This window comes from Manduca sexta, unplaced genomic scaffold (genome assembly GCF_014839805.1).
Source record: "Manduca sexta isolate Smith_Timp_Sample1 unplaced genomic scaffold, JHU_Msex_v1.0 HiC_scaffold_2146, whole genome shotgun sequence".
NCBI classification, from domain to species: domain Eukaryota; kingdom Metazoa; phylum Arthropoda; class Insecta; order Lepidoptera; family Sphingidae; genus Manduca; species Manduca sexta.
Window position 1 is genome coordinate 1 of NW_023593081.1, and position 27,226 is coordinate 27,226.

The window sequence follows — 27,226 nt, forward strand, 5'->3', positions numbered from 1 at the left end:
TTAAAATGAATGGATAAAATAAGCATCGGGGCGAAATAAACTAACAATTATTTATTTAATTTTGCAAGTGGAGAAACCGCATTGAAGACACTTTCCAGCCTACGCCAAGAATGTCTTCCTACCTCGTGACATTCTTGGTTAGCGAGTCCTTCCAAGTCATCGCCCAAGATGACTCCTTCAGCCCACCGGTCAGGATCATTGGCAGGTCTAACACCGTTGGTCTTGGAGACCATGCTCTTCGGCTGGCATCCAGGATGACTGAGTACTTCGACCAGTACTTTGGTATACCGTACTCTACGCTTCATCCCAATTTGATGAATGACCATATTTCTTCTCCTGACTGGGCCTCAGCAGGCACTGAGAATTGGGGTATGGTGAGTTACAGGTAAATAAACAAAATTTTTAGTAATATCATTTTTTTAGTATTTTTTTAGTAATATCATCTTATTCACAGTTGTCGGAATTCATGATAAACATGATATTTTATTAACTCATCTTCTTTATCTATTTTACTTTCTAAATGACTCGAGATGTATAGTCACTATTGTTGTCTTTCACCTTATATTTTCCTTCCAATGTGACCTTGAGTTCTATTTTCATACGGTCACGTAAAAGTGTCCCCACTGCGTCTCATAAGGTGCCACTTACCATCGTTAGGGGTGTGGAGTCCAATAGAATGTCGACTGACGAAAGATAATTACCCTTCGATAATCGAAACAATTATGCCGGCCTTACTGGATATAAAGTTTTACATAATATGTAATTGGAACTAGTTAGCGCTTACATTACCTGAAGTTCTAAGTAGAGTTAATGAGGTCATATTAAATACCTACTAATGAACAAAATATCACCGTTTTTAAAACCTATGTTATTTATGCTTTTACAGAGAGATGTACATGATAATTGACTCTAATGAAACCACAATGGCTGTGGAGCATTACGCAGCGACGCTCATCTCTCATGAGCTTGCTCACAAATGGTTCGGTAACTTGGTTACTTGCTTTTGGTGGAGCAACACCTGGATCAACGAAGGTTTCGCCAGCTACTTCGGTTACTACCCGACTGCACAAGTATGTACCTATAGATGGTATCAGACATAAACTAATGTGAATATTGAAATGTAGACTATAGTGCTTTGATAAAGATGCTGTGAAACCAAGATAGCTAAATATGATAACGAATGTAGAGACAAAACCTTTTTAAAAAAACACTCTGAGGATTTCGTGCTATGCTCGGAGTTTCTCTGAGCGATAAACTTCGTAACAAGGTCATCCGTCAGAGAACTAGAGTTAGAACTTTCGAAGAACCGATAACCGATGGGGTAAACGAATTTTTGAGTGGAGATCACGACTCGGCAAACGTAACGTAGGACGCTGGCCAGTTAGGTGGAGTGACGATCTGCGAAAGAACTGGATGCGATAGATCGAAGACAGGGCGCATATTAGAGGAGGCCTATGTCCAGCGGTAGAGAAATAAATAGAATGATGATGATGATGATGAGGACCAGATAAAGTATGGAGTAACGTTGCTGTAAACAGAATAAATGAATTTTCAAATAACATCATGTTTAGCATGCAAAAGCTGAAGAGAATGAACACAACAATCACATTTGCCGCACAATTTTATCAGAATTTGTACTTCCTGTGATTATTGCCTTTATAGTATTTTTCCATTTAATTGCACTTATCACTATTAACAATATAGTAGAATTGTGTTTATGAACTAACTATGTTTCTAATACCTATTTTAAAACTGTAATTGGCATTTTGGGTATACTTATCATTTGCTTTATCTTTATGTTTTTTTAGATGTTCCCAGAATACGATCATCACGAGCATTTCAACAACCGCTACATGACTGGTTCTATGTCATTCGACTCTGGTGTCAGTACTGTTCCCATGAACCATGAAGTCAACACTCCAGCCCAAGTTACTGGTCATTTTGGTACTATAAGTTATTCCAAAGGAGCTGCTTTTCTCAGACAGACCGCTAATATTATAACTGATGCCACCTTCCAAAAGGCTTGTAGATATTTCTTGTTGAACAAGTAAGACAATTTAACATTTAATTTCATAAATAACAAAGTCTGTATGTTAGAGTGTGAGTGCAGGTTATGTTTGTGTATCGTACTTTGTCGGCGACAAGTATTTATTTTAATTTCTGTGTTTTATCAAGAACATATAGTATAAATTAACTTTTTATGAGTCACAAGATCTAAGGTTTGTAAAAATTTAACAGAAAATAATTGTGAAATACATTTGCACGTTGTGTTGCGATGTCAGACCAAGGACGAGGTGGTAGGATGTAGGGCTAAGGAAAATGGAACAATGTCAGGTTTGCGAAGACGACATCATGGATAGAGTGAAGTGCTGAAGAAAAACGAGGAAAGTTGACCCCATCACCATGTGGTATCCATAGCTTAGAAGAGGGAGGCAGAGAGAGAGAGAGAGACATGTGCACGTTTTATAGGTCATCTGCTTAATTGAAGTCATTTAAAATATGACTGTCACGTATTTAACCATACTGGTGTTTACAGTTTAGATGAACCTAAAAACATCATTTGTATTAAGATTAGCTATTAGCCATTCAACACCAACTACGATTCTGTTTTAGCGCCTTCGAACCCGCTGACCAATACGACTTGTACAACGCATTCGAACAAGCCATAAATGAAGACAACAGTCTGTCCCAGTACAGCAACTTCAACTTTACTGATTACTATCGCATTTGGGTCAATGACCCTGGCTACCCAGTTTTGAACGTGGCCGTCAATCACTCCACTGGTGAAATGACGCTTGTTCAGGTAAGTGATAATATTTGGAACTCACCTTTGCTGATTTCGAAACTTTTTTTTTAAATTAATACCTACTTTGTCTGAATAATCGCTTTAGTACTGTAACTGTTAGTATTGTAGGATGTATGTATAATTAGTAAATAAAACGTGCAGTGCAGTGCAAATAGTCATATACCGTCTTATTATAGTTATTTTAGAATCGTTTGAGAAAAAGAACTTGGAAAAAATGAAAAATATATGTGAAGACTTTACGCTGTAATTAAAACATAAATGTTATTTTCTTGTATTCATTTCAATGTGATATTCAGACAAGTGGGAATGACTTTTATATTAATGTATTTTAGGAGCGTTTCTTCTTGAGTGCATCAGCGAGGCCTACCGGCCACATATACCCGATACCCATTACATATTCCACTAGGAGCAACAGAATATTCCAAAATGTGCGACCTATCCACATGATGACTGGATCCCGGGACACTCTCTGGAAAGACCCCCGTGAAGAATGGGTTATATTCAACAATATGCAACATGGTAATAAAATTCTATAAGTTTTTTATATTAAAAATGTTTGATTAGTTAAATTCGAATATATAGGTACTAACGATTTTAGATTTCCCACTATGCTATAAATATTAATTACTTATTTATTAAAAGTATAATTTATTTTAATAGTTTGCTTACATATATTACAAAAGGGAAGCCGGCAGGAATCGGGTTATATTGACCCTTTGCCACTGAATTGTTTGTAAAAGTACTCTATGTTAATAATGATTATAGACAAAGGCCTCAGAAGTCGTGCCCAAAAGAGAGATAGTAAAAAAAAACCTTGAAAACTACTTTTTTCTACAACTAATGTAATAACACACGTAGGTCTGATGGCAGACGCTTGGCTATTAGTAAATAAGATACTCAGAATTTTACATTACATTATAGCCCATCGAATTGCATCTCAAAACTCAAGGGCATCTCTGTATCTACAAAAAAAAGTTATGCTTGTCTTCTATTAATTAGCGCGTGCTTTAACGGTGAAGGAAATCATCATGGACTGTGTTCTACTACACTTTTTTTATTGCGCAGGTCACTACAGAGTTAACTATGACGAAAAAACATGGAGATTAATTTCGGACTCTTTGCTCAACGAACCAGGAACAATACATCATCTGAACAGAGCTCAGGTATAATATTGATTTATTCTTATATTTTATATAACTATCTTAGAATTCTACGCCATCTTTGATAATTTTCGTAGAACAGCGGCCTAGGAGTTCGGGTGTGAAATAAGAATTCACGGATTAAATTCCACCGAACATATATTTGGTTATCTTAATTTATAATTATATTATCGTGGGTTTCGGTACCCTGGTACCGAAAACGGTAGTTAAAAAAGACACCTGTGTCTTTTTTAACTTTTATCCTAAAATATTATCAATGTGAAAGTTTGTGAGGGTGTATATAAGTAAGTCATGATATTAAAGAAAATAATTTATTTTAATCTGTAAACATTATTTAAATTCAGTCAAATTTACTCTACCGCAGGCTCAGAAATCAATCCATCAGCAGTTGGACCATGTCTTGATTAAATATATTCTAATTTTGTTATTGAAAATTGCGAAAAATTTTGATTATAAAGGGTTTGTTTACGGAAGTCGCTAATAATAACGAGTTTTCACATAAAATTTATAACTATGAACTGCATTTACTTCTTTTTTCAGATCGTCGACGACGTGTTTGCTTTGATGAGGTCTGGACGAATGACTTACGAATTAGGCTTCCACATCTTTAGATTTTTGCGCAACGAAGTTAACTTTCACGTGTGGGACGTCGCCATTACTGGCTACACCTGGCTAAGGAACAGGTTGAGGCATTTACCAAGAAACCAGGCTGAGTTTGACGTGAGTATATATAAAAATTCAGTATTATGATCAGTTTAATAATATATTCCTTTAACTGGGGGTGTGACCGTCATGAAGGCTGGACCAAACAAGATTGTATAAACACAAACACCTTTAATTAGTACGCAGAGGTGCAACTGGTATACCAACTATTCCGCTAAGCATATTCTGTCCAATGATAATCAATTATGGGAACAATATGTATTTATAGTTCATAAGCAATATTTACTACTTACCTTGCTACCGAATTAGGTGTTTTTAAGTCAGGTACATCTACACAGCCATATCAAGCCTCAAGTCCAAGCACTGTGGAAAACACACCTAGTTTAATTCATATTATTACTATAAGGTTTTTCTTTAACCTTCACAACTTCATCAGAACATTATAATTTATCATTTTTTGTTTTTAGTCTTATATTATTAGCTACATGGAGAACGTCATTAACTCCGTGGGTTACAACTCCGACCCTTCAGAATCTCCTACCATCAGCATGAACAGAGAAACTGTCTTGCATTTCGCTTGCAATCTTGGCCATAGAAGATGTATTCAGGAGTCTAACGCTGGCTGGCAAAGAATGAAGAAGGGTGAATGGTGAGTGAATATGCAGTAGCTGATTGATAACTGTTTTAGATAGGTTTTGTCCAATATCTTTCCTATTTTCTATAATTAAGAATATCGTATAATCAATATTATATTACTATTATTTAACCTAAAGTAGATTGCTTACTTCTAACCAGTATTTTCTTCTATTCACAATTGCTTTCAATGTACACGAGATTATCTAATTAGCTTTCCAACTATTTGTAATACCTATATCTTTTAGGATAACCCCGTACATCCGTCGTAGCGTCTACCTCACGGGAATGAGGGAGGGAGACAGCTCCGATTTCCAATTCCTTCTGAGGCGCTACAGAGAGTCCAACTTCGCTAATGATAAGCTCGAGATGCTGAGAGGTCTTGGCGGTACACGAGATCCCCAACTATTACAACAGTAAGCTGTTTAAATTTAATTTATGTTATTAATAATGACAAGGCAGTAGCTGTTAATGACAAGGCAGTAGCTGATTTTGTTGTAAATGTTCATAACAAAGATGATTCAAAATTATGTTATTGTAAGAGAGTTGTGTATTGCTTAACACCTTAACCGATTAATCATATAGGTGTTTTTATACACCCCAATTAGATGAGTAAGTGTTCACCTAAAGGTCAGCGAAATGAATCCCTATAAATAATAGTAACATCATCTAGAACCAAAAAAAGATATAAGAATTAGAAATAAATTTAATGCTTTATATTAGTAGGTAGATATGTAAGTTTCTATGACCTTAACGTAATAATAATGCGAGCGTATAGCTATTTTTATTGTCATAGTACGAGGACATATTTTTTTTTATTGTTTTAAAGAAATTGGTCTCGGAATTCACTGTCTCTTGTCGGATATAGCGTATTTTTTTTTATAATATTATGTACACCTGTAAAGGTTTCTCACCTAGCATTTAAATAAATGTGTAATTATAGTAGTATGCTTATAGTGGTAAGCCGATGATGTAACTATTGAATAAAATAATTAAAAAATACAGTCGAATTGAGAACCTCCTCCTTTTTTGAAGTCGGTAAAAAAAATATAAATGATCAACTGAACCCTGTGTATTGCTCTTTAAGTACCATATGTCTCATAATGCCTAGTAACTACACTGGATATAAATATATCAGATAGATAATGGAGGGTATTTACTTGAACTATTTTTTGCATAAAATAGACCTACCTATTTATTGCATTACAATTTTTGTATTTAGCTAAACAGGCTATTGATTGTGTTGTCCAATTGAATGTCGACTGACGAGAGATGATCACCCTTCGACAGTCGATACAATTATGCCTTTTGGAACTTGTTATTTATGTCTTAGGGGCCGTTTAAGTATAACGTAACGCAAGTTATGAAGATTTTTTGACCCCTCCACACCCCATGTAACGCGCCGTAACGTTTCAGTATGCCCCTGCCCCCCTTCCAAAGTTACGTAACTCTAAATTTCCTTTTTTTTATATTCACAATTATTTTACGCAAAATACCAGAAAGTCGCTATAATACCTTTATTTTTTTAAATAAAAAAAAAACAATGTTACGTAACGCTTTGTAACCCCCCTCGCGCCCCTGTAACGCATCGTAACGTTTTACAAGACACCCCCCCCAAATTGCGTTACGAATGGACCCTTAATATATGACAGTTATCATCCTTGATATGTGCCGATTAATTTAATTAATATCTTAATCTTCTTAATAACTAAAGCTATGTTAATCACGGCAATATAATTGAATACGATTTGTCTCCAGATACCTGGCATTGACGCTGACTTCTGAAGTAAGGTCTCACGACAAAGCGAACTCCTTCAACTACGCGTTGCTAGGTAACCAGGAAAATGCCTACACAGTGCTGCAGTTCGTGAAGAGTAATATAAATGCTATTAGAGTAGCGTAAGTAATTTATTTATTAGATGATTTTTACAGGAGCGGCAAAGCAATTCAACTACACCTGGGCCCGTAGCCAAGATGCCTTTTTACGATCGTTAACGCTAATAAAATACGGAAAAAATGTAAGGGAATGACATTCCTATCGATAAGACTATCGCTTCGATATTTTATTTTTATACATCACGTTAGCATTAACGTTTGTGGAATGGCATCTTGGCTAAGACACCTGTTGACAAGAAGAATAGCGTCTGATGGACCATCGATTGATGAGAGATCAATTGTCCTTCGCCAGATAATACAATCATACTGGCCATTTAAAACTGGATGTACCCTGATTTCGGCTACATTGATCTGTCTTACCCAAGCATTTACTAGAATAATATGTCAACAAAATTAGATTCCCTAGAAAAAAATAATTGTCATATTAGCAGGTTACAGTTTGTTTCTAGGATTATCAGGTCTGAACGGCATTTGCTGTGTTTCGATATACATGGTAATTGTGTAATTTATTATTAGAAATGTTGCTGGTGACCCTCACCGTCTTTGCGATAGCAGTACTAACTATCTATAGCAAGCGGTGGCAAAGGGTTCATATAACCACTTCCTGCCAGCTTCCCTTATGTAGAGTATAATTATCATTACAAAGATTTGCGAACTGCAATTATGCATACTAGTATGTATATAGATAGTGTCGGCTTCCTTCGCACTACTGATAGCCAGATGACTTCTGATGGCCCTGTTCCTACCAAACTTCACAAGAACACGAGCTAAGCTGAAGATGTAAAATCACTCTAGCCGTACATGCGCACATATATATACGTTACGTTTACATTTATATATGTATATTACTAATTTTTTCAATGATATCATTAAATTAAATTAATATCTTAATACAAGACGTATTCAATTTTACGATACGGCTTTGGAATTTGCCGAAACAAATTAATGATTAAGATATCCTCTGTTATCAATATTTATAATCCATTATCACACTATATATGCTTATCTTTGGAATGAGAAACAATTACAAAATATCGTGTAATTTAGTGTTAGGGGGTTGTTTTGTTTCAAGTTAGAGTATCATAGAAGACGATTAAAGAAGATTGAAATATGCAGAAATAGTTTTTGGGAAATGACGTTTCCAAATGATAATATTAAATACATGCATGAAGCTGTTACTAATTATACATATATCACGCCTTCATCCCCATAGGGCCAGAGGTAGCATCCAGGGCATTTAATTTACGCTATGTATGTGCTGCCCTATAACGAAGGGGAAGAGCCTACTGCCATATTGGCTTCATTCCCAGTCTCCAGGCTGATACTGAGCTGAAAAACAAAAAAACTTTTCTGCCGCCAAAGCAAGACTGTGTAGTCACTGTTGTGTTCCCATTTGAAGGATATTGTAGCCAGTGTAACTGGACATAATACGTATTAAAATCTCATGTCTCAGGATAGCGAGCGTAGTGGAATACTAAACAATATTTTGTAATGCAAGGTGTTGAATGATGTTCTTACTGTTTATGGGCGGTCGTAGCGCTTACCATCAGGCGAACGGCAAGCTCGTCTCATCATTCATGATATAAAAAAACTCAATATCACTTAACGCGATACGAGATCTCGGTGTAGTGGTTGTCCCCCGCATGCTATATAATTACGCCACTATATAGTTTTCGGATTAAATGAGCGTACGATTAAATGTTTGTTAATTTTCAGTTATGTAGAAGATGCACCACCGACGCCAGTAAACACAGCTCTTTCAAACCTTGCTTCTTACTTGGACGAACCAGGTTTAGCTGAGGTATAAACAGATATACTTAAGATATATTTTTAAGAGTATATTTTCTTCTATTCGTATTATTTTCTTGTTTACGTAGCCCAATATCACATGTTTTATTGATTTTGAAATAATATAAAACATGATCAGCCAAAAGAAAAGATGCACGTAAATTTGTTTTTTCCATATCGGTTCATAAACGTCCAAATTCTGAGGAAATAGGCACTAAAAACATACACTTCTGATTGATAACCTCATTTTTTTGAAGTCAGTCAAATAAAATAGCATCTTCGATATCATTATACTTAACTCACAAGTCGCACCTTAGATTTACAACATTTGAAAAGTGACAAACTATCGAATGCAGCGATCGAATGCAACATCGACTTTCCTGTATTTTGCATTTGCGTCATTCTAATTCTAAAGGTGTGCAGTGTTGCATCATTTCAACATAATATTTAATTAGGACAAATAAATGTATTACTAATATAAACTACCTATATAATGATGTTTGGAACCATATTAAAATAATACTGGTTTGCTACAACACTTTTGATTTATAAACATTCTCTTTTCTAGTATGAGGAATGGCTCCGCACAACTCAGTCGAACAGTCTCCAATATAACACAGTGATATCAGCTATCAATTCTGCCCGCAACAATATGGAATGGGGCACGAACATGGCCGAAACTATTTTAGCTGCTGCGAGGGGCAGTGCTGCTGGTGTAGCTGTTTCAGCTATGCTTTTAGCTATAATGGCTATCTTTGCTATGGTCATGTAATCAGTAATGATTCCAGATTAATTAAAAGCAATATGTCTACTTCTGCACTTTTTATGCTATGAGGATTTTAGGTCATAGCTCTCGAACAAACCAGAGTATAAGTATAATTTATGTAATTTTGTTTTGTACAAATATATTACTATTGTAATTAGATTTTAAGATTTTTAAAGTCATTCTCGCATTCAGGGACACAATTTGCAATGTTAGTGCGTTATATCATTTGAGAACTTGATGTTATGGATGAAAATATACATTTGATATTATTAAACTTTGTTTTATTTGTATGAAAACCATGTACCATATCATCATCATCATCAGCCCTGTATTATATACTGCCTCACTGTTGGGCACGGGCCTCCTCTACTACTGAGAGGGATTAGGCCTTTGTCCACCACGCTGGCCTAGTGCGGATTGGTAGACTTCACATACCCCCGAAATTCCTATAGAGAACTTCTCAGGTATGCAGGTTTCCTCACGATGTTTTCCTTCACCGTTAAAGCAAGCGACAATTCACAAAGAATACACACATAATTTTTAGAAAAGTCCGTTCCACAACCAACTAGGCTAAAAAATTATCTTATCTTATATTTTTAAAAACATATACCAATTACACTTCTAGTGGGTATGTTACTGTTTCTCATGCTTATGTCATAGATGCCCTATTTTAGAAATTATTCCAAATCGTTTCTGCAACAGTCTTGCAAAACATGTTGTTTAATCCTAAATTATAAGATATTACTAAAGGGCGAAGATACGTATAAGGTCTATTTTTACAACTATAAAATCTTGAATACGTCGCCAACATAACTTTATAATCGTTAACGCCAATAAAAAAAAGAACGATGTATCAGAATAACGTATTCTAACGATACGCCTTTTTGCCAGGATATGTTACTTCCATACATGTCGCAGAATAGATAACCGCTGGAGTAAGCGTGTTCTAGAGTAGAGAACGTGTCTTGGCAAACGTAACGTGGACGCTCTCTGACCAGATAGCAGGACGACTTACACAAGAGGGCCGGCAACGACTGGATGCATAAAGTAGCAGACGGGCTCTGTATTGTACCTTGGGAGAGGCCTATGTCCAGCAGTGGACTTCAAAGGGCTGATGATGATACATAAAGTTAGCGTTAACGATTGTAAAAGGCATCTTGACGACGGTGTTCATGTCATATGGATATGCATGAAGTATTTAAGGAAACTATGACTGAGTCGAGTATCTTTATACTAAAGGCAAAATGCAATCTGTTGTCAATCGTTTTGAGGGAATTGTCTTTTCTTTAATTTGTCTAAACTGTAAGAAACATATGATCATGAATTTTGATGTCGATATAATAAGGACGTACGATGTTATTAAAGGCATCCGCATGCCTATAGCATTAATTTGTTAGATGGAATATAAAGATAATCTATATATATTTAGATTATTTCAATTTAGATCATTTAAGCGATTTACCATGTTACATATCATCATAATTTTGAACGAAACCAGCTAATATAAAATAGAAAAATTTAAATATTCCATGACAGAACAAAGTCTTTTACACATAATACACTTATCATGCCGAAAGCTAGGTATATGGCATCTGTGAGAGATATTGAGACCAATTAATGTTTAGCGAGTCACATTTACATATTGGTTACATGATAGAAAATACACTAATAGGTATTTGCAACGCCTTGCTCAAAGAGAACTTGGTTTAATAAATTACACAAAGTAATTATTTCACTAAATATTTATAAAATTATTCTATACGGTAAAGAGCCCCAAGTCCTTATTTCTGAACATAATACAAAGGCTAAACATATCAAAGACGCAACTGTCCAAGTAATACCCGATATCAAACATATGACACGACATTCTAATGAATAATAAAAGTGGCTAACATATCGTTATCATTATGGGGCAAGTGCGGTACACTTATCAAGAGTCTATACATCTTGATAATATTTTATCTTAGCTCGCGCCGATTGCGATAATCCTGATATCATTTATTACAATTAACTATGGTCCAAGGTACTGGTAATATTAAAATTTGATATTTTTTAGTGGACGCATTTTGCATGGCGTCATTGAGTTGGCAGGTACGTATTTTGATTCACTTGATTATTGTCAATTTTGATAATGACCTTGAAAATTTAAACTGTGGTAGCGCCAAGAGCTGCTTAATTTTTTACAGTCTTGTATATTGTTTGTCACCTTTTTCGGTTTCTTTATTAGTTCAGAAAATGGATAGTTCCACATAGATTTTAAAATTATTAGAAGATCAGGGTAATTTTTTTTTTGTTGTATTGATATTCCGAATGAGTGAGTTTAGATCAAAGTAATTTTGTATTTAAGCTACGTTATTGCATTTTTTGTGTGTCAGTGCAGAGGAAAAATACTTAAGCGTGGAATCTGAAGTGGTAGTAAAATTAGTACTTGTATAAGTATTGATAATAAACCACAAATGTACCAAAAATGGTGCATAGGATTTTAAAGACACATTAATAACCCTGATTAAAACAAATTAATGAATACCGTATGAAAGGAATCAACTACTCGACCAAGAAGACTCAGCAGTCGTTGATATAAATAGATTTTAGTGAAGAGAACATAAAGATCAAATCGAAGGGTAATTTTTTGGATGATATAATGTAATTAAATAAAAAAGGGGTTCATATTAAATTTAAATCATTTGTGCCTTCCAAGGACTTTAATACATTATATATACAGGAAGCAGATGTATTATAGATATATAGGTGTTTGTATGCATCTGGTTTATGTATATTGAAAGACATTTCTAAATCAACAAACTAGTGATTATTATAATAACCATGTGCAATTTATATTCATACTATCTTATTTTCAGCCATGATAAATATTATAAAGTTAGGAGTGTTATCGGTTTTACTGGCGTATGCCAAAGCCGATTGGCCGATAGATCTTTTAGAAGAGCCGATTTACCGTAACCAAGTTGATGACACTGTCTACCGTCTACCTGAAGAGTTGGACCCCCATACATTATGATATAGAAATAACACCATACTTCGAAGCTACTGCTAATAGACCGGCTTTCACTTTTGATGGCATAGTTACGATTCGTCTTAGAGTAAGTATCAAAAATCTTATTTATTGGTGTGATTGTAAAAATAAGTCATTTTAATGCAATATAACATTTTTCGTTAGTGCAAATTTAGAATCCATTTTTATAAATTAACTAGTTGACCCGACAGACGTTGTCCCGTCTTAACTATGAATTTGCAGCGCGCATTCTGTCAATCGCTGCCAGTTATTTCAAACAATTGACAGTTATATAAAATTAATATTTTCGTTAAGTTTTTTTAGATTTTCTAATTTTCCGCGCAATTTCTTGAATTTTTTCTTTCATAAGAACCTTCTCCTGACAATAACAAACACAAAAAAAGTAAAATCGGTCCAGCCGTTCACGCGTGATGGCGTGACCAAGGCAAATGAGGATTCATTTTTATATGTATAGATTAATTTGAATTTTATGAAAATCTAACAAATCTGAATTGCAATCGTTTCTACTTATAGGCAGTACAAGCTAATTTAAGTGCTCTCATCATCCAAGAAAATGTCCGAGAGATCCTCTCTGTTACTCTCACCGACGAAGCTAATGTGCCGATAAGAATCAACACAGCAAATCCCTTTGAACGCATCAGAGAGTACCATTTCCTAAAAATCAATCTGGCTGATGGAGTTACCTTGGTTAATGGACAAGTGTACTTGCTCACTGTAGAGTACATTGGAAATATAAACGAGACACCGCTGTCGAGAGGTGTATTTAGAGGAAACTATGTCGGTGATGATGGACGTCTTCAGTAAGTATGAGCCTACATGATTTAGTTCAGTTGATATTAGAACTATCGATAATAGTTATGGTTAGGCATGTTTTGAATTTAAAATAAAATATTTTTTCAAATTACTTTAAGTACTTCGAAATTGATGTATAAATTGGAATTGAAATTGATGTATTCTTGCAGCTGGTACGCGGCAACTCATTTGCAGCCAACGCACTCAAGGCAACTCGCACCGAGTTTCGACGAGCCCGGCTTCAAGTCTACCTTTGACATGATCGTCAACAGACCCGCGTCATTTGGAGAGACCTTCGGCAACATGCCCATTCGACAGACGATTCAGTTAGTTATATTAAAAGAAGTCAGATATTTTAATTCACTTTATAATAAAAAAGAAGTTATATACCAAATAAATATACTTCAGAAATTAATTACTCTGAAATTTCCACAGAATGGGAAACCGTGTGAAAGAGATCTTCCACAGAACTCCTAGGATGTCAGCGTACTTGCTAACGTTGCATATCAGCGAAGAATTCACTGTTATCGCCGACAACAACGACACTGCTAGGCCCTACAGGATTCTTGCCAGGCCTAACGCTAGAGGACAAGGAGAATACGCTTTGGAAGTGGGACCTCCTATCACCAGGTGGTTAGAGAACTACTTGGGCATTAGTTACTACTCTATGGAAGAAAACATGAAGAACGATCAGATTGCTTCGCCATTCTGGGCGTCTGGTGCGACAGAAAATTGGGGTTTGGTTACTTATAGGTACGTAATGAGTCTATATGTATGTGTATGTAGTCATAAATGAATTCATTTGAATTTGAAAAATGTATGAAAATTTAAAAACAACTACGTTTTTTCAAATTCATCATAGACTTTTGACCCTTCAACTTAGAGTAGAAATTGGCGCTTTAATTCTGGTTACAGGAAACTATAAATGGTTTATACACTTATAAGTATTATTTTTTACTAATTATAATTAGCGTAGACTTGAAGTTATTTCCAATTTTAGAGAACTCCGTCTGCTTGTCGAAGAAGGTGAGACTAATGCAAATGATAAAATGACGGTCGGCACCATAACAGCCCACGAGCTGGCCCATAAGTGGTTTGGCAACTTGATTACTTGTCGTTGGTGGGACAATGTCTGGATTAATGAAGGCTTTGCGAGCTACTTCGAGCATTTTGCCATGGACGGCGTAAGTAGAAATAAAATTATCTTTGTTTGATTCTTGCATATTAACTATGTTGTGAAAACTCAACTCTTTGGTCCAGATTTACTCCATCATAGTAGAATCTTGAATAGAAATTTTAAATTGCATTTCTTTCGTTTTGTCTGCATATTTCTATTCGGAAAACTTGCCTACGATTGTACCTCGGTTCAATATAAAAAATCTAATTTTTACTATGAAAATTTTGCCGATATGTTACAAAATATAAACTTTCCCAGGTTGATAAATCTCTGGAGCTAGCTGATCAGTTCAACATCCAGTATATGCAAAGCGCATTGTCTTCTGATGCCTCTGCTGGTACCAGGGCCCTGCAGCATACAGTCAACAGCCCCACACAAGTGACTGGCCACTTCACAGGTATCAGTTACTCAAAGGGAGCGGCATTCCTTCTCATGCTGAAGCATTTCGTCACTGAAAACACTTTCAAAAAGGCCTTGAACTACTTCTTGGTTGACAGGTACTGATTCATCAAATATCGCTATTACTGTAATATGGAGTATTGTAATTATTAACAATATTCTTTTTATTATATATGCGAGTGTTTCCACTGATTTATTTTTTTATTGTACTTAATTATCTTAGTAATGTTATTGTGATAACGATTGTAGTATTAACAATTGTAATTATAATTAAAATACAGTAATCATTGTTTTATACGGGCACTTTAAAGTGATTCCGCTACACCTGACGCTAAATGGATTAGTCTAATAGAAAGTCGACTGACGAGGGGTGATTACCCCTCGAAAGTGGAAACAATTATGCCGTCCTATTGGAACCGGATATACATAGGGTGATCCTAGAACGTGACACACTTACATGGGCCACTATGACGGGTCTTAATACCTTGTGTACGGTGGTCGCTATCCGGGAAGATATAAAATATATCCTACCACCAACAAACATTGCTAGAAACATCGCGATGTAGCCAATTATAGCCATAATTTAACCTCATCGACAATAGAGCCTCACAGTTTTGTCCGAATGTTCATTTTCAATACATCGTTCGTTCTTTTCTGGTTTTTAGCGCGTGATATTATTTCAGGTCCTACAAACATGCGTTCCCATCAGATTTGTTCAATGCTTTCGGCCGCGCTGTGAGAGAAGACGGCACCTTAGCTAGTGGATTTAATATCGAACATATTATGAGGTTTTGGGTTGAGCAGCCTGGTTACCCAGTGCTGAACGTAGAAGTTGACATGAACACTGGCGTCATAAACCTGAGACAGGTAAAATAGATTAAATAGTTATATAATCATTTACTGGACGCATTTATACTATTTAAGATAATACATGAATTGTCGAGGCATGGTTGAAACCTTTACGAATGCTAATATTTAAATTAAGTAACCACAAGTTCTAGTAACATGACTATTTGCAGTTTATCGAACAGACAAGTTATCCTATTCTTATCAATCAAAATGAATGGCTATTACTACTATTTCTAATATGAAAACATTTTACAGGAACGATTCTTTATCAGTGCAAGCACGCAAGGCACCCTTCAGGTGTGGCCTATACCCGTGACATATACCAGGGAAACAATCCTGATTGGAATGCATTGAAGTCCACTTTCGTCATGGACTCTAGGAGCGCTCAAATTCAAAAACCAGCTGGACGTGAATGGGTTATCTTCAACGTTCAACAGCAAGGTAAACTTTTTGGATTAATAGAAAGACTAACAAGTAATATACTTTGAACTTCAGTGCGCCCTGTGACCCCGAAGGCCTGAATGTCTCCGAAACATCAGGAGAAAATAATAAATTAAAAAGCGCGATAAAATCCGCGAAATAGTTTTATTTTAATGCCTAACTTTCGTGAAAACATAAGAAATTTATATAATTTAGATAAAAATTGATAATCGGATTATGGAAAGCCAAAGATTAGAATGCAATTTTTGTTTATGATTTTACAAACATATATTTGTATGTACGTGAGTTTGTTTATATGGTCCCTCAAAGAACCTAAAGGGCTGCACCTTGATATTGACACATACTTGATTTGATCATTTGAGTTTTATAGTCGTGTTTTATTTTTTGACCTAAATTTATTCTACTCTAAAAGTAATTATAAAATCTTAAGGGATCTGATGTATATAATATAATGATCTGAGATATATAATGTAGAAAGGCTACTAAGTTTATATATAAACTCATATAATATATAAGAAAGATTTTATTATAGGGACAACATCAGTATAACATGTACAATAAAGAGGAGAAAAACAAAATATGTAAAGAAATATAACGCGATTATACCCAGTGTCAACGATGGGCACCCTCATTCAGCTCCTTGCTGCAGTACCGGCCTGGTTGATACTGCAGCGCTGATTTTCAACGAGGGATCTAGGATATATGTATCTTATTTTGTATATGTATAAACTCATTTATATTATTATCAACCATACACAAATACAGAAATCCGCTGCCAAAACTGTGGTCGTATCTTTCGGGCTAGAATCGGTCTGATAAGTCACCAGCGTAGGTGTATATCGTACCTCGCATCTTCTACGAACGCTACTTTATCTCATGTAGATGTTAATTGCCAATGATGAAACTCATTTGTATATCTTTGTTCAGGAATATACCGTGTCAACTACGATACACAGAACTGGCAATTGATTGCTGCAGCTTTAAGTAAGAACGTCTCAAGTATCCATCATTTGAACAGAGCACAAGTAAGAAAACATTCTGCCAGTATTTTTATTTTCCTGCATTTTATACTATCAAATTATATTATAGAGGAAATATCGGTTTATAGTTTAACAAGCGATTGATGTATTCTTTCCTGATAAATTCATAATTAGGGTATTTCCCGATAGTATTTATAGCTGGATCCAAGTCGCTTAATTCAACTTAATTTTAACAATTCTCATTTATTTTATTTTTGATAACATGAGGATTTACTTTTTACGTTGCTATTATTTTATTTACGACAACAATAGACGAGTCTCTATTCGAAAAAAGTATTGAGCTTTACAATTGTGTTTATTATTTTCATCGAAGTATTAAAAAGTCATCATAATTCTTGATTATTTTAACCTGTATTGCTTAAAAACATTTTAGGCTTTTAGGTTGCAATTTAATTTGATAAATTATAATACATTTTTGTGCAATTAGTTCCTATATATAACTTTTTAGATTCATTTAGATCTACAAGTTTATCATGTTTGTTAATGTTTGATTCTGTTTGCAGATTGTAGATGATGTGTTTGCGTTAATGCGTTCCGGAAGAATGACTTACAACTTGGGTTTCCAAGTGCTGGACTTCTTGAAGCAAGACACGAGCTACTACAGCTGGTATCCAGCTATAACCGGTTTCACCTGGCTTAGGAATAGATTCTTGCACATGCCTGACGTATTGGCTGAATTTGACGTATGTTTTTTTTATGAGTATTATAATATTTTGTTTTAAAAAGTTCGATTTCTACAATGTTTAAAAATAGAGTCGTTTAAAATAGATATTGGTTAAAAGGAGGAGCGAAATGATTAGTCATAAAATGAAGTATTTATAACATGTATACAGAAAACGAAAATGCATTGATAATTAATGATACTATTTTACATTATCACAACATATCTATTCAGATATAACATAAACTTTTCAGTTACCTCGTTAAGTTCTTTATTTATCAAATAAGTACCTAATGCCCTAAGATTTTTGTAAAAATGTTTTATACAAAATTGTGTAAGATACAAGAAATCCTATTTTAACTTGATGTTCTATTGCAGGAAATCCTCTTTGGATACTTGAATGCTCTTATTACTGATTTAGGCTACGAGGTAGTCCCCGATGAGCCAGTGACGAGGACTTTGAACAGATTCTTCGCCTTAACCTTCGCTTGTAACATTGGACACGAAGGTTGCGTCCGTGACGCTGCACAAAAATTCAATGCTCTGAGAACCTCTGGTGCCAGGTATTTCAAAATTGTTATTGAACTTTACTTGGAAGTAATCTGAAAGCGACATTCAATTTAGATCTGTATTTCGTTCATCATTGGGTTTATTAAAACCCCTAATCTTAATTATAGGACATTTATAGATTTGGAGGCAAAAATCATGAAGACGTATGTATGTAAAATGTAACAATTGAACTCAATACTTGATCTACGACAATATCTATCTTAAAAGAAGCCGTTAATCTTAATACAAATATGCTTATTCCTATTATAAGGGCCGTAACATAGCTGCCAAAATGCCTTATACTGTATTATACTCTGTCTACCCTTAAAAAGAGGAAAAGGCGTGATGTATGCATTATCTTAGTGTAATAACATCGCGTGACTTATAGTTATTTGTTGATCAGCAAAATCTAATCATGTAAAGTAACGGTAATAAATTAGGACAGGAAATTGACTCTGCCTTTACGGGTACAAGAATAATGCTCTTTTCCTTGTGTTTCATGTGATTTATGTTAGACAAAGATGAAGGATATTATCTTTATATCCTAGTATATTAGCTAGTAGTTATCAATAACACAAATCTAATGAGAAACGTAGCCTTGGATAATCTCAAAAATCGCAGTCGCTAAATACAATATCTAGTGTTAATAAGTTAGTATTTACAAATTGCTGATAAAATGGTTTGGGCGGAAACATGATTTTCGAAAATGAGTCGTAACGCGTAGGGATGTAATTCATTTTCGATGTCTAAACGTATACATAAAGACTAACTGACGGACTGGAATGGATGCATAAAGAGGTAGACTGCAACGGGCTGATAATTTTATTTTATTTTATTTATTTGGAAAACAAACAAGTGTACATATAGATGACAAATTAAAATATTTTTTTTTACAAAATTAATATACTGTACACTCCACAACGTTTTCACGGATTACTTAAAATACTTAATGTAATTACTATAGGTACAGTGAGATTACAATACAATATATTAGCTTTACGTGTTTTGGAGCATCGTTAATGCATCTACAATTTGTTTTTTAAATACTATATTTCTGTTAGCGAATATATCTATGTTAGTAAAATGGTTATTATAAATTTTAACTAATCTATGAAGGGGCGCACGTTCACCCGCATTTGTACGACATGAAGATGTAGCAAATAGCGGGTAATAAAATAATGAATATACTACAATATATGCATATGCCAGAACTATAGAAAGGGGGATATTGCCAATGGAATAAGATAGTTTCCTCGCCATAAATGTAGTGCGTCAATGTCAATTATATGAATTAATTTACAGAGTAAACCCTAACCTGAGACGCCATGTCTTCTGCACCGGTCTTCGCAAAGGTGGATACGAGGATTGGCGATTCCTATACGAGAGAAGACGCAATTCCAACAACCAGGCTGATGACCTCGCCATGCTTAGAGCTCTCGGTTGCACCACTGACAACAGGGCTAGACAAGAGTAAGCCAAAATTTATTTTTTATTGTCAAGTATTTATGGTGCCGTTGGTTAGTAAGGATGATTGTTTGTTAATGCTGTTAATACGTTATCGGTATTTCAATTTTACTCAGTCCTTTAGTATTTTAAAGCTCATAAGAGACAAGATCGATTGTCATATTAAATGTTTTTGTGTAAAATGTACTTACTATGCCGTCTAAAAATTCCGTGTAACACTTAATTTTGCTAGATTAAATTAAAGTACTAATACACGCATGAGTACCACCTAGGTCAAAACGATTGCGTAGGTTCCAACCGATAAAGAATTATTCCCCGATAGATAACCGTCATTACCATCTATCAGGTACTTGGAGATGATACTGACGGATGAGGTGAAGGCCCAAGACACAGTGAATGCATTCACTTTCTTCTACATGGGAGACAGGAGTAATGCCAGAGTGGCCTTAGAGTTCTTGAAACCAAGAGTAGAACAAGTTAGACAAGCGTAAGTATTTATGATTTTGCGCACTTCGTTTCTGAGTTTTATTTACATTAAATCAAAGTTCCTGTAGTCTCTCTTGAGGTTTATTAAAGTCTATTATATGTTTATCCATAAAATGCTTTATCTATGCGTTATATAATCTATTTAGTAATTTGTAGTTTTGATTTTAACAAATAATTTCCACACATCCTCACAACTTTCGTATATAAGTCTGATCTTCATGGAATTTGTAATTTTTTCAACAATCTGAACTTATCCAGAGATGGAGCCTCTCGCTAGTTGACAATTAACTACAAATGCATAAAATTTAGTTTTATAAGCATTATCTAGCTATTGACAATATCATTATTATTTTACAGTGTTGTGCTTCCTGCTTGGTTTGACAGCGTATTGTCAAATCTCGCATCTTACTTGGACGAAGAAGGCTTGCAAGATGTAAGTATATCTATATAATATAGATTTATTTTTTATTCTGTCACATTCTATCTCTGTTTATTTACATAATATTTCACGAAAACCGTAAGTGCATGCTTGGGTAATCAACTAGAACTATTATTAAGAGGGTTGAGGTTTTAGGTTGAAATAAAATAATGATTTATTTTGAACCCGTAAAATGTTAAACATTATTTAGATTTCGTCATAATTAACTCTAATACCAGTTCGGAAAACAGTTCTTACCAGAGAAGAACGAGCAAGAAACTCTGTTGTTCTTATCAAAATCAGTTTAAGGTATAAACTACAGTGCACGATACAGAGAAGAAAAAAAATTTTTTTTTTATTGTTATTTAGAGCAGTTCATTTATATGCTTGCAAAATAAGTAATAAATTAATTTTAAATTTCCGTTTGAGTACAACCCCCTCAATAATCATGAAATATTATATTATGCAGACCTGAGAAACCACGCCTTATGGGTCGGTACTTTTGAAATTTGTATGGTTAAATGGATCCTGTAAAGACGTTTTTTTACAGATGGAACAATGGCTGAACGCAAACCGCGACACCATTCCTAACTACAACGTAGGTTTAAGCGCCATCAGCTCTACCAGGGCTAACATGAGATGGGGAACTCAGAATGCGAACATAGTTCTTACAGCCGCCCGAGGTGCTGCTGTCGTGGTGCTGCCAACTACGATGCTGTTCTTGTCTACATTGTTTGCTCTGCTATTGAAATAATACTTTAAAGAAATATACGAATAAAGTAATTTTGTTTTATTTTTATTTTCTATAATGCATACTAAGTCACGACAAGATGGAAAAAATGTAAGTGTTTAACATTTTAGAGAGTGATAATTCAAACTGAAAATACTCATTTTTTTAAAAGTGTCAAAAGGCGGATAGATTTGTATTTAAAAATGATTGTTATATTATGTATATGTATATTAATAATTAAATAAATAAGTGACATTCCAATGTCACTTATTTATTTAATAAGTGACATTGGAATAGTAAAAGTACCAAAGTAGTCCACTACTTTGTCCTTTTCTAGAATAAAAACTACCCTAAATCTTGTTTGCTTTTTACAAATGTTAGGTTACTAAAGTTACGTTGATTAAAATTAAAAAAATATATCACCGCCTACAGAAACACTTACACAAATATTCACCAACCAACCGACCAGTACTCTTTACAAATATTAGGATACTAAAGCTATTTTTATTAAAATAAAAAAAAAATATCACCGCCTACAAGAACACTCACATATTTCATCAACCAATGACTATCAACACCGATTGCCCCGGTCTGTCAACGCTGAGTGTTTTTATAGCAAAAGTGTCACAAATACGAATAAAATATTTATAGGCTAACACAAACTAACGCATTTAAGAAATTGTAAGATGCTCAATTGTTCAGCCATTATGAAAAATTACACTTACGTGCTACATGCTAAATACTTTTATTATTGCATCGTTAGAAAGACAAAGCTAAATTATAAGCTAATAATAATAAAACATAATGAAAATCTATATATACAACAAATGTTCAATTGCTTGTAATCGCAAGGTCGGATATTGTGGAAATAGTTGTATCGCCTACATTTTGCGATAAGATAATGTCTAACGAAATTCTTCATCCAAGGTCAAGAATTATTTAAGATACAATTAATAATAATAATATTTTTATATTGTAAATAACCGAATTTTGTAATTATATCAATGATTACATATACCAAGAATTTCGTTAACAATTATTTGAATGGTTACAAATAACAAGTTATTAAAACAAAAATAACATATTTACCCAAACTACGTTAGGCCTGTACCTTGGGATACCAGAAAAATTAAATTGGGAAGACTTATAAATAATTGTTGATGTATTTATCGTCGCCACTGTCAGGCTACCTTCATTTTAATATTGTAACACTAGACTTTCCTTTCTACGCATAAACTATCAAACTATATTATTAGGTCCCATTGGATACAGAAAAGTCAGAGGTGTGTGCCCTTGAGATTTGAACCTGCGGACATTCGTCTCGGCAGACCGTTCCATACCCAACTAGGCTGTCGTCGGCTGACTTTTCTAAAATCATGTGTGTATTCTTTGTGAATTTATCGTTCGCTTTAACGGTGAAGGAAAACATCGTGAGGAAACCTGCCCATCTGAGAAGTTCCTCTGTAGGAATTTCGATGGTGTGTGAAGTCTACCAATCCGCACTAGGCCAGCGTGGTGGACTAAGGCCTAATCCCTCTCAGTAGTAGAGTAGGCCCGCGCTCAGCAGTGGGCAAAGTATATAATACAGGGCTGATATTATTATTATTATTGGATACCAGAAGGGGGGAGACTTTTCCTAAATCGTCGTTAAGTGCAGATATGTTTGATTTTTTTGTGTAGGTACGACAAGGTGACCTACTGCATCTGATGGTAAGTGGAGTGAGGTCCAATACAAAGTCGATTGACGAGAGATGATTGTCCTTCGACATTCGACACAAATATACCGGCCTGTTAAACCGAATATATACAGGCTGATCCCGGAACGCTACACACTTACGTGGGCCACTACGGTGGGTTTTAACACCTTGCGTACCGTGGTCGCTCTTTGGCCCCAAAAAAAAAAAAAATGTAACACTAATCATAGTGAATCTTGAATCTATTTATATTTAATTACACCTACTATGTTTGATACTTTACCACACCTGCTTTATATAATACATGCCTCTTCCCTTTTATGTACGCAGAAGTGTTATCGGACCTTTCCCAGTCTCTATTAGGTCCCATGAAATAGTGGAGAGCCTATTGCAATTTACTGGGCAAAATTATATGTACGAGACTAGTAATCACAGCACGAATATCGTAAACAACACCTCTATATCACCGAGGCGGTATGCCAGTGATGAAGGGCCAATATAACGAGATTCTTGCAGGTTTCCCTTTACGTCGAATTTCTATAAATCTAATTATCATAAGACCGATTTACACACAGCATTTATGCATACTTATATATTGTGCCGGGTTCCTTTTCGCCACTGCAGTATATAAATTTACAAATATATAGTACTAAATAAAAAAAACTTATATAGTTAAAACAACTCATGGTAAATTGAAACTATATAAACGCACGCACGCAATTTTGTGCCGCGTCTGGTGTAACAAATCGCTAGCGTTTACGGGCTTTAAGGAATAGACATTTTTTTTTGGGTACTGCCGCGGTTATCTCCGGGGTTACTCTGCTAACGATGTACAAGCGATCCACCGGCTTAGCAAACACGGCAGTCCCAATGAAGGTTTGGTGGGCCCTACCGCTATTACTGAGGGTGCCAGTACGCTGGCAACCCGCAGCTATTCGATCACGGGGCCCGGGAGGAAGAAGGGAGGGATAGAGGGAAGGAAGAGAAGAGGAAGGAGTAGGAGTATGTTAGGATGGTAGGAACGGAGAGGGTGGGGAGATGTTCGCGAACCCTTATAGGCCTCAATATGTATTTGGCAACCAAGAGGTATACACATTACGCTGTGTGCCTAGAGTCGCGGCCTAATGTTCCCCCATGTATGGGCGTGCATTCGGTGTGAAAGACGGAGCGCACAAGAAATTACCCTCGGGGGGGAAGGAATAGACATTGGCTGGGATGACTTTTATGCAACACAGTAAATATTTTAGTCTGACATTAAAATATCTTATAAGCAAATAAAAAAAACGCCTTCGCATCATGACAGACGTCGTTCACATCATAAAAATCCTAGCTATAAAATTTTGTTATATTTATTCAGGTTATTTTAATGAAAAAAAGTCTTGTTAATACTTTTGTTGTTAAATATTATTGTTGAAATTTTTTACTGTTTGTAAAGTTAGGTGTAAAATGATAGTTGAATAAGTAAGCGAAGAAAACCTTTTAAAAAGTTACATTCCTTTCCAGAATCGTCTAAATAAATACTGTATCTCTCAATACGTCTATGATATTAGAGTATGATGTATTGCACAAACAGCTTGGAAAAATGCGTGCCATCCAGCCTACTATCAATTCACAAATTCAGAGTAAATTTTATTTGCCTTTATCGTTTATAAGACCTAAAGAAAATAGTACTAATATTATTATTTGGGAGCGTAGATTACATTGTGACTTTTGTTTGGTCGGCTTATATATTTTTTTATTGCTTTGAATGACAAGACAAGAGTACAGTTGACGGTAAACGATAAGCCCATAAATAGTAGAAACACCATCAAACACCTTGAATAATAAAGCATTGTTTAGTATTACACTGCGGTCGCCATCCTGAGACGTGAGATGTTAAGTCTTATTATGTCCAGTAGTTACACTGGCTACAATATCCTTCAAACCGGAACACAACAGTAACGACACACTGCTGCTTGGCGGCAGAAATAAACAATTTATATGACAAGTAGTATTTACTTTCAGTTATGAAAGAGGCCCTTAAATTCCTAAAGAACATTCTAGCCAGTGTAAATACTGGACTCTATAACTTCAAAATCTAATATTTCGGGGTGACGAGGGCAGTGCTGTGCAAATCAAATTCCAAGTGTTTTCTAATATTTATAATTATGTCGCTAACAATAGTCTAGTAACTTACTCGTATCGTCATTTAAAAATTGATTGATTCCTTCCCTAACCGAATTTCGGCCACGGCAGCCAATCTTAATGGAGATTAGTCAAGTACATAGAAGATATTATAGTGCATAACTGTGTGCGCAATACATAGGTGCACTCTCTGTGTTTCTATTCCTATAGTTCAGTGAAACGATTATCAACATGTCCGGAGAGAGATCAAGCGAAGGACCAATGCTTTACGTGCTTTCCGAGGCAAGGCTGTCGTACCTCCACCTTTCTCTCTCCGAGCTGCAATTGAATATTTTTTAAGACGGAAAAATGCAGTCAAAATTATTTCGGCCCTACCTGGAATTCAAACTCAGTACCTCTACTTGGTAGTCATACTCGTACCCTATACATTCAACAATGCTATCGAGGCAGTCAAGATTTTAAAATAATCGAAGCACAAGTGGAGTTGAAGGTTTTCAATATAGTATGATTATCAGAAGTGACAAGATGCTTAAGATGACGCTTATCACTGTACAAATAACGCATCAAATGCTACAGCATTTTGCAGTTTAAACAGTGGTAACGTACAGAGCGGACAGCAGGTTAGTTGATTTGATCAAACATTATTTTTAACTGTTGTGTTGACTGCTTCAGTGGCGTAGTTGTATTGCGTGCGTGGTATGATACTGCCCTGAGATCCTGCGTACGTATGGCGGGTCGACTAAAGTCAGTCCAGAGACTGGAATTTGTTCCCGATATGATAGGCTCGCCTATCACATCATGGGTTAAGGTGGGAAGCGACTGCCAGGTTGCACTTCTGCCTATTCCTTTTGGGATATCGGAGAATACGATTTTTTGTGTGATACTGTAATATGGGTGACGAGCGTAGTGAAATTTTGGTTTTCTATGTTTGAAATTGTGAATTATTTAATATATAACAGATAATAATAGGAAAAAGAAAATTTTCTGTGAAATCATCATCGAAATTTGTTAAAAATAAAGCAAACATATTTGAGATATGTAGTAACCAATACTGGGGACATAGTGGAGTTATCACGCTATCTCTTTTTCACGTACCCAGTATTAAGGCCGGTTAGCCTCGGTACGTCACAGTTTGCTATTACTGGTATTTGATAGCTGTCTCTTCCATTAAATCAAACCTTTACAACTTATTTATTATTTCATGGATTTTGCAATTCTTTTTCCATTCGATTTTGGATGACATACACATTTAATAATTGTATTTAAAAGTAGCTAGTACCCTATTTGAGCTTCATAATCATGTAGCTACTATTTACGAGTACTACTGAAGCTCATTTTAAGGGAGAACCTTCCTCGTTTAGTGGTATAAAAAATAAGTTTACTAGTTGTCTTTGTAAGACTGTCGTATAATTTTCAATCAGCCTGTCGCCCTCCACTACTGAAAGTAGGCCTCCCCAACTGAGCACTAACCATCTCGCGTCCATCCGCTACCCACCGGCTTTTCAAGTTATCGGTCCATCGTGTAGTAGGACGTCCCACACGACATTTACCTAATCGTAGTCTCCAGCACCTGTCTGCTCGATCGCTGTATAATCAATGAGATGAAATTAACATTGGGATTAGATAGATTGGATAAAAAGTTTCTTTAACAAACTATAA

General features: G+C 35.2%; 2 protein-coding genes across 2 annotated transcripts; both read left to right on the forward strand.

Moving 5' to 3' along the window:
• Positions 1-68: 68 nt before the first annotated feature.
• On the forward strand, positions 69-9,986 carry LOC119191949 (membrane alanyl aminopeptidase-like; the record flags this gene model as incomplete). The annotated part of the gene is made up of 12 exons (XM_037445800.1): positions 69-385; positions 887-1,070; positions 1,809-2,047; positions 2,614-2,803; positions 3,139-3,325; positions 3,872-3,969; positions 4,507-4,686; positions 5,097-5,278; positions 5,511-5,678; positions 7,021-7,161; positions 8,875-8,959; positions 9,515-9,986. Coding segments are annotated over 12 exons (2,175 nt in total), but the record flags the coding sequence as incomplete, so codon positions are not given.
• A 2,141-nt stretch (positions 9,987-12,127) lies between these two features.
• On the forward strand, positions 12,128-21,803 carry LOC115449144 (membrane alanyl aminopeptidase-like). Its single transcript, XM_030176872.2, is given in 18 exon segments — positions 12,128-12,333; positions 12,571-12,719; positions 12,721-12,810; positions 13,257-13,543; positions 13,706-13,861; positions 13,971-14,288; positions 14,536-14,719; positions 14,971-15,209; positions 15,795-15,978; positions 16,216-16,288; positions 16,291-16,401; positions 17,329-17,426; positions 17,945-18,124; positions 18,481-18,665; positions 19,954-20,121; positions 20,462-20,602; positions 20,959-21,034; positions 21,570-21,803. Coding segments are annotated over 17 exon segments (2,841 nt in total). The 5' UTR covers positions 12,128-12,333; positions 12,571-12,572; the 3' UTR covers positions 21,774-21,803.
• Positions 21,804-27,226: the final 5,423 nt, after the last annotated feature.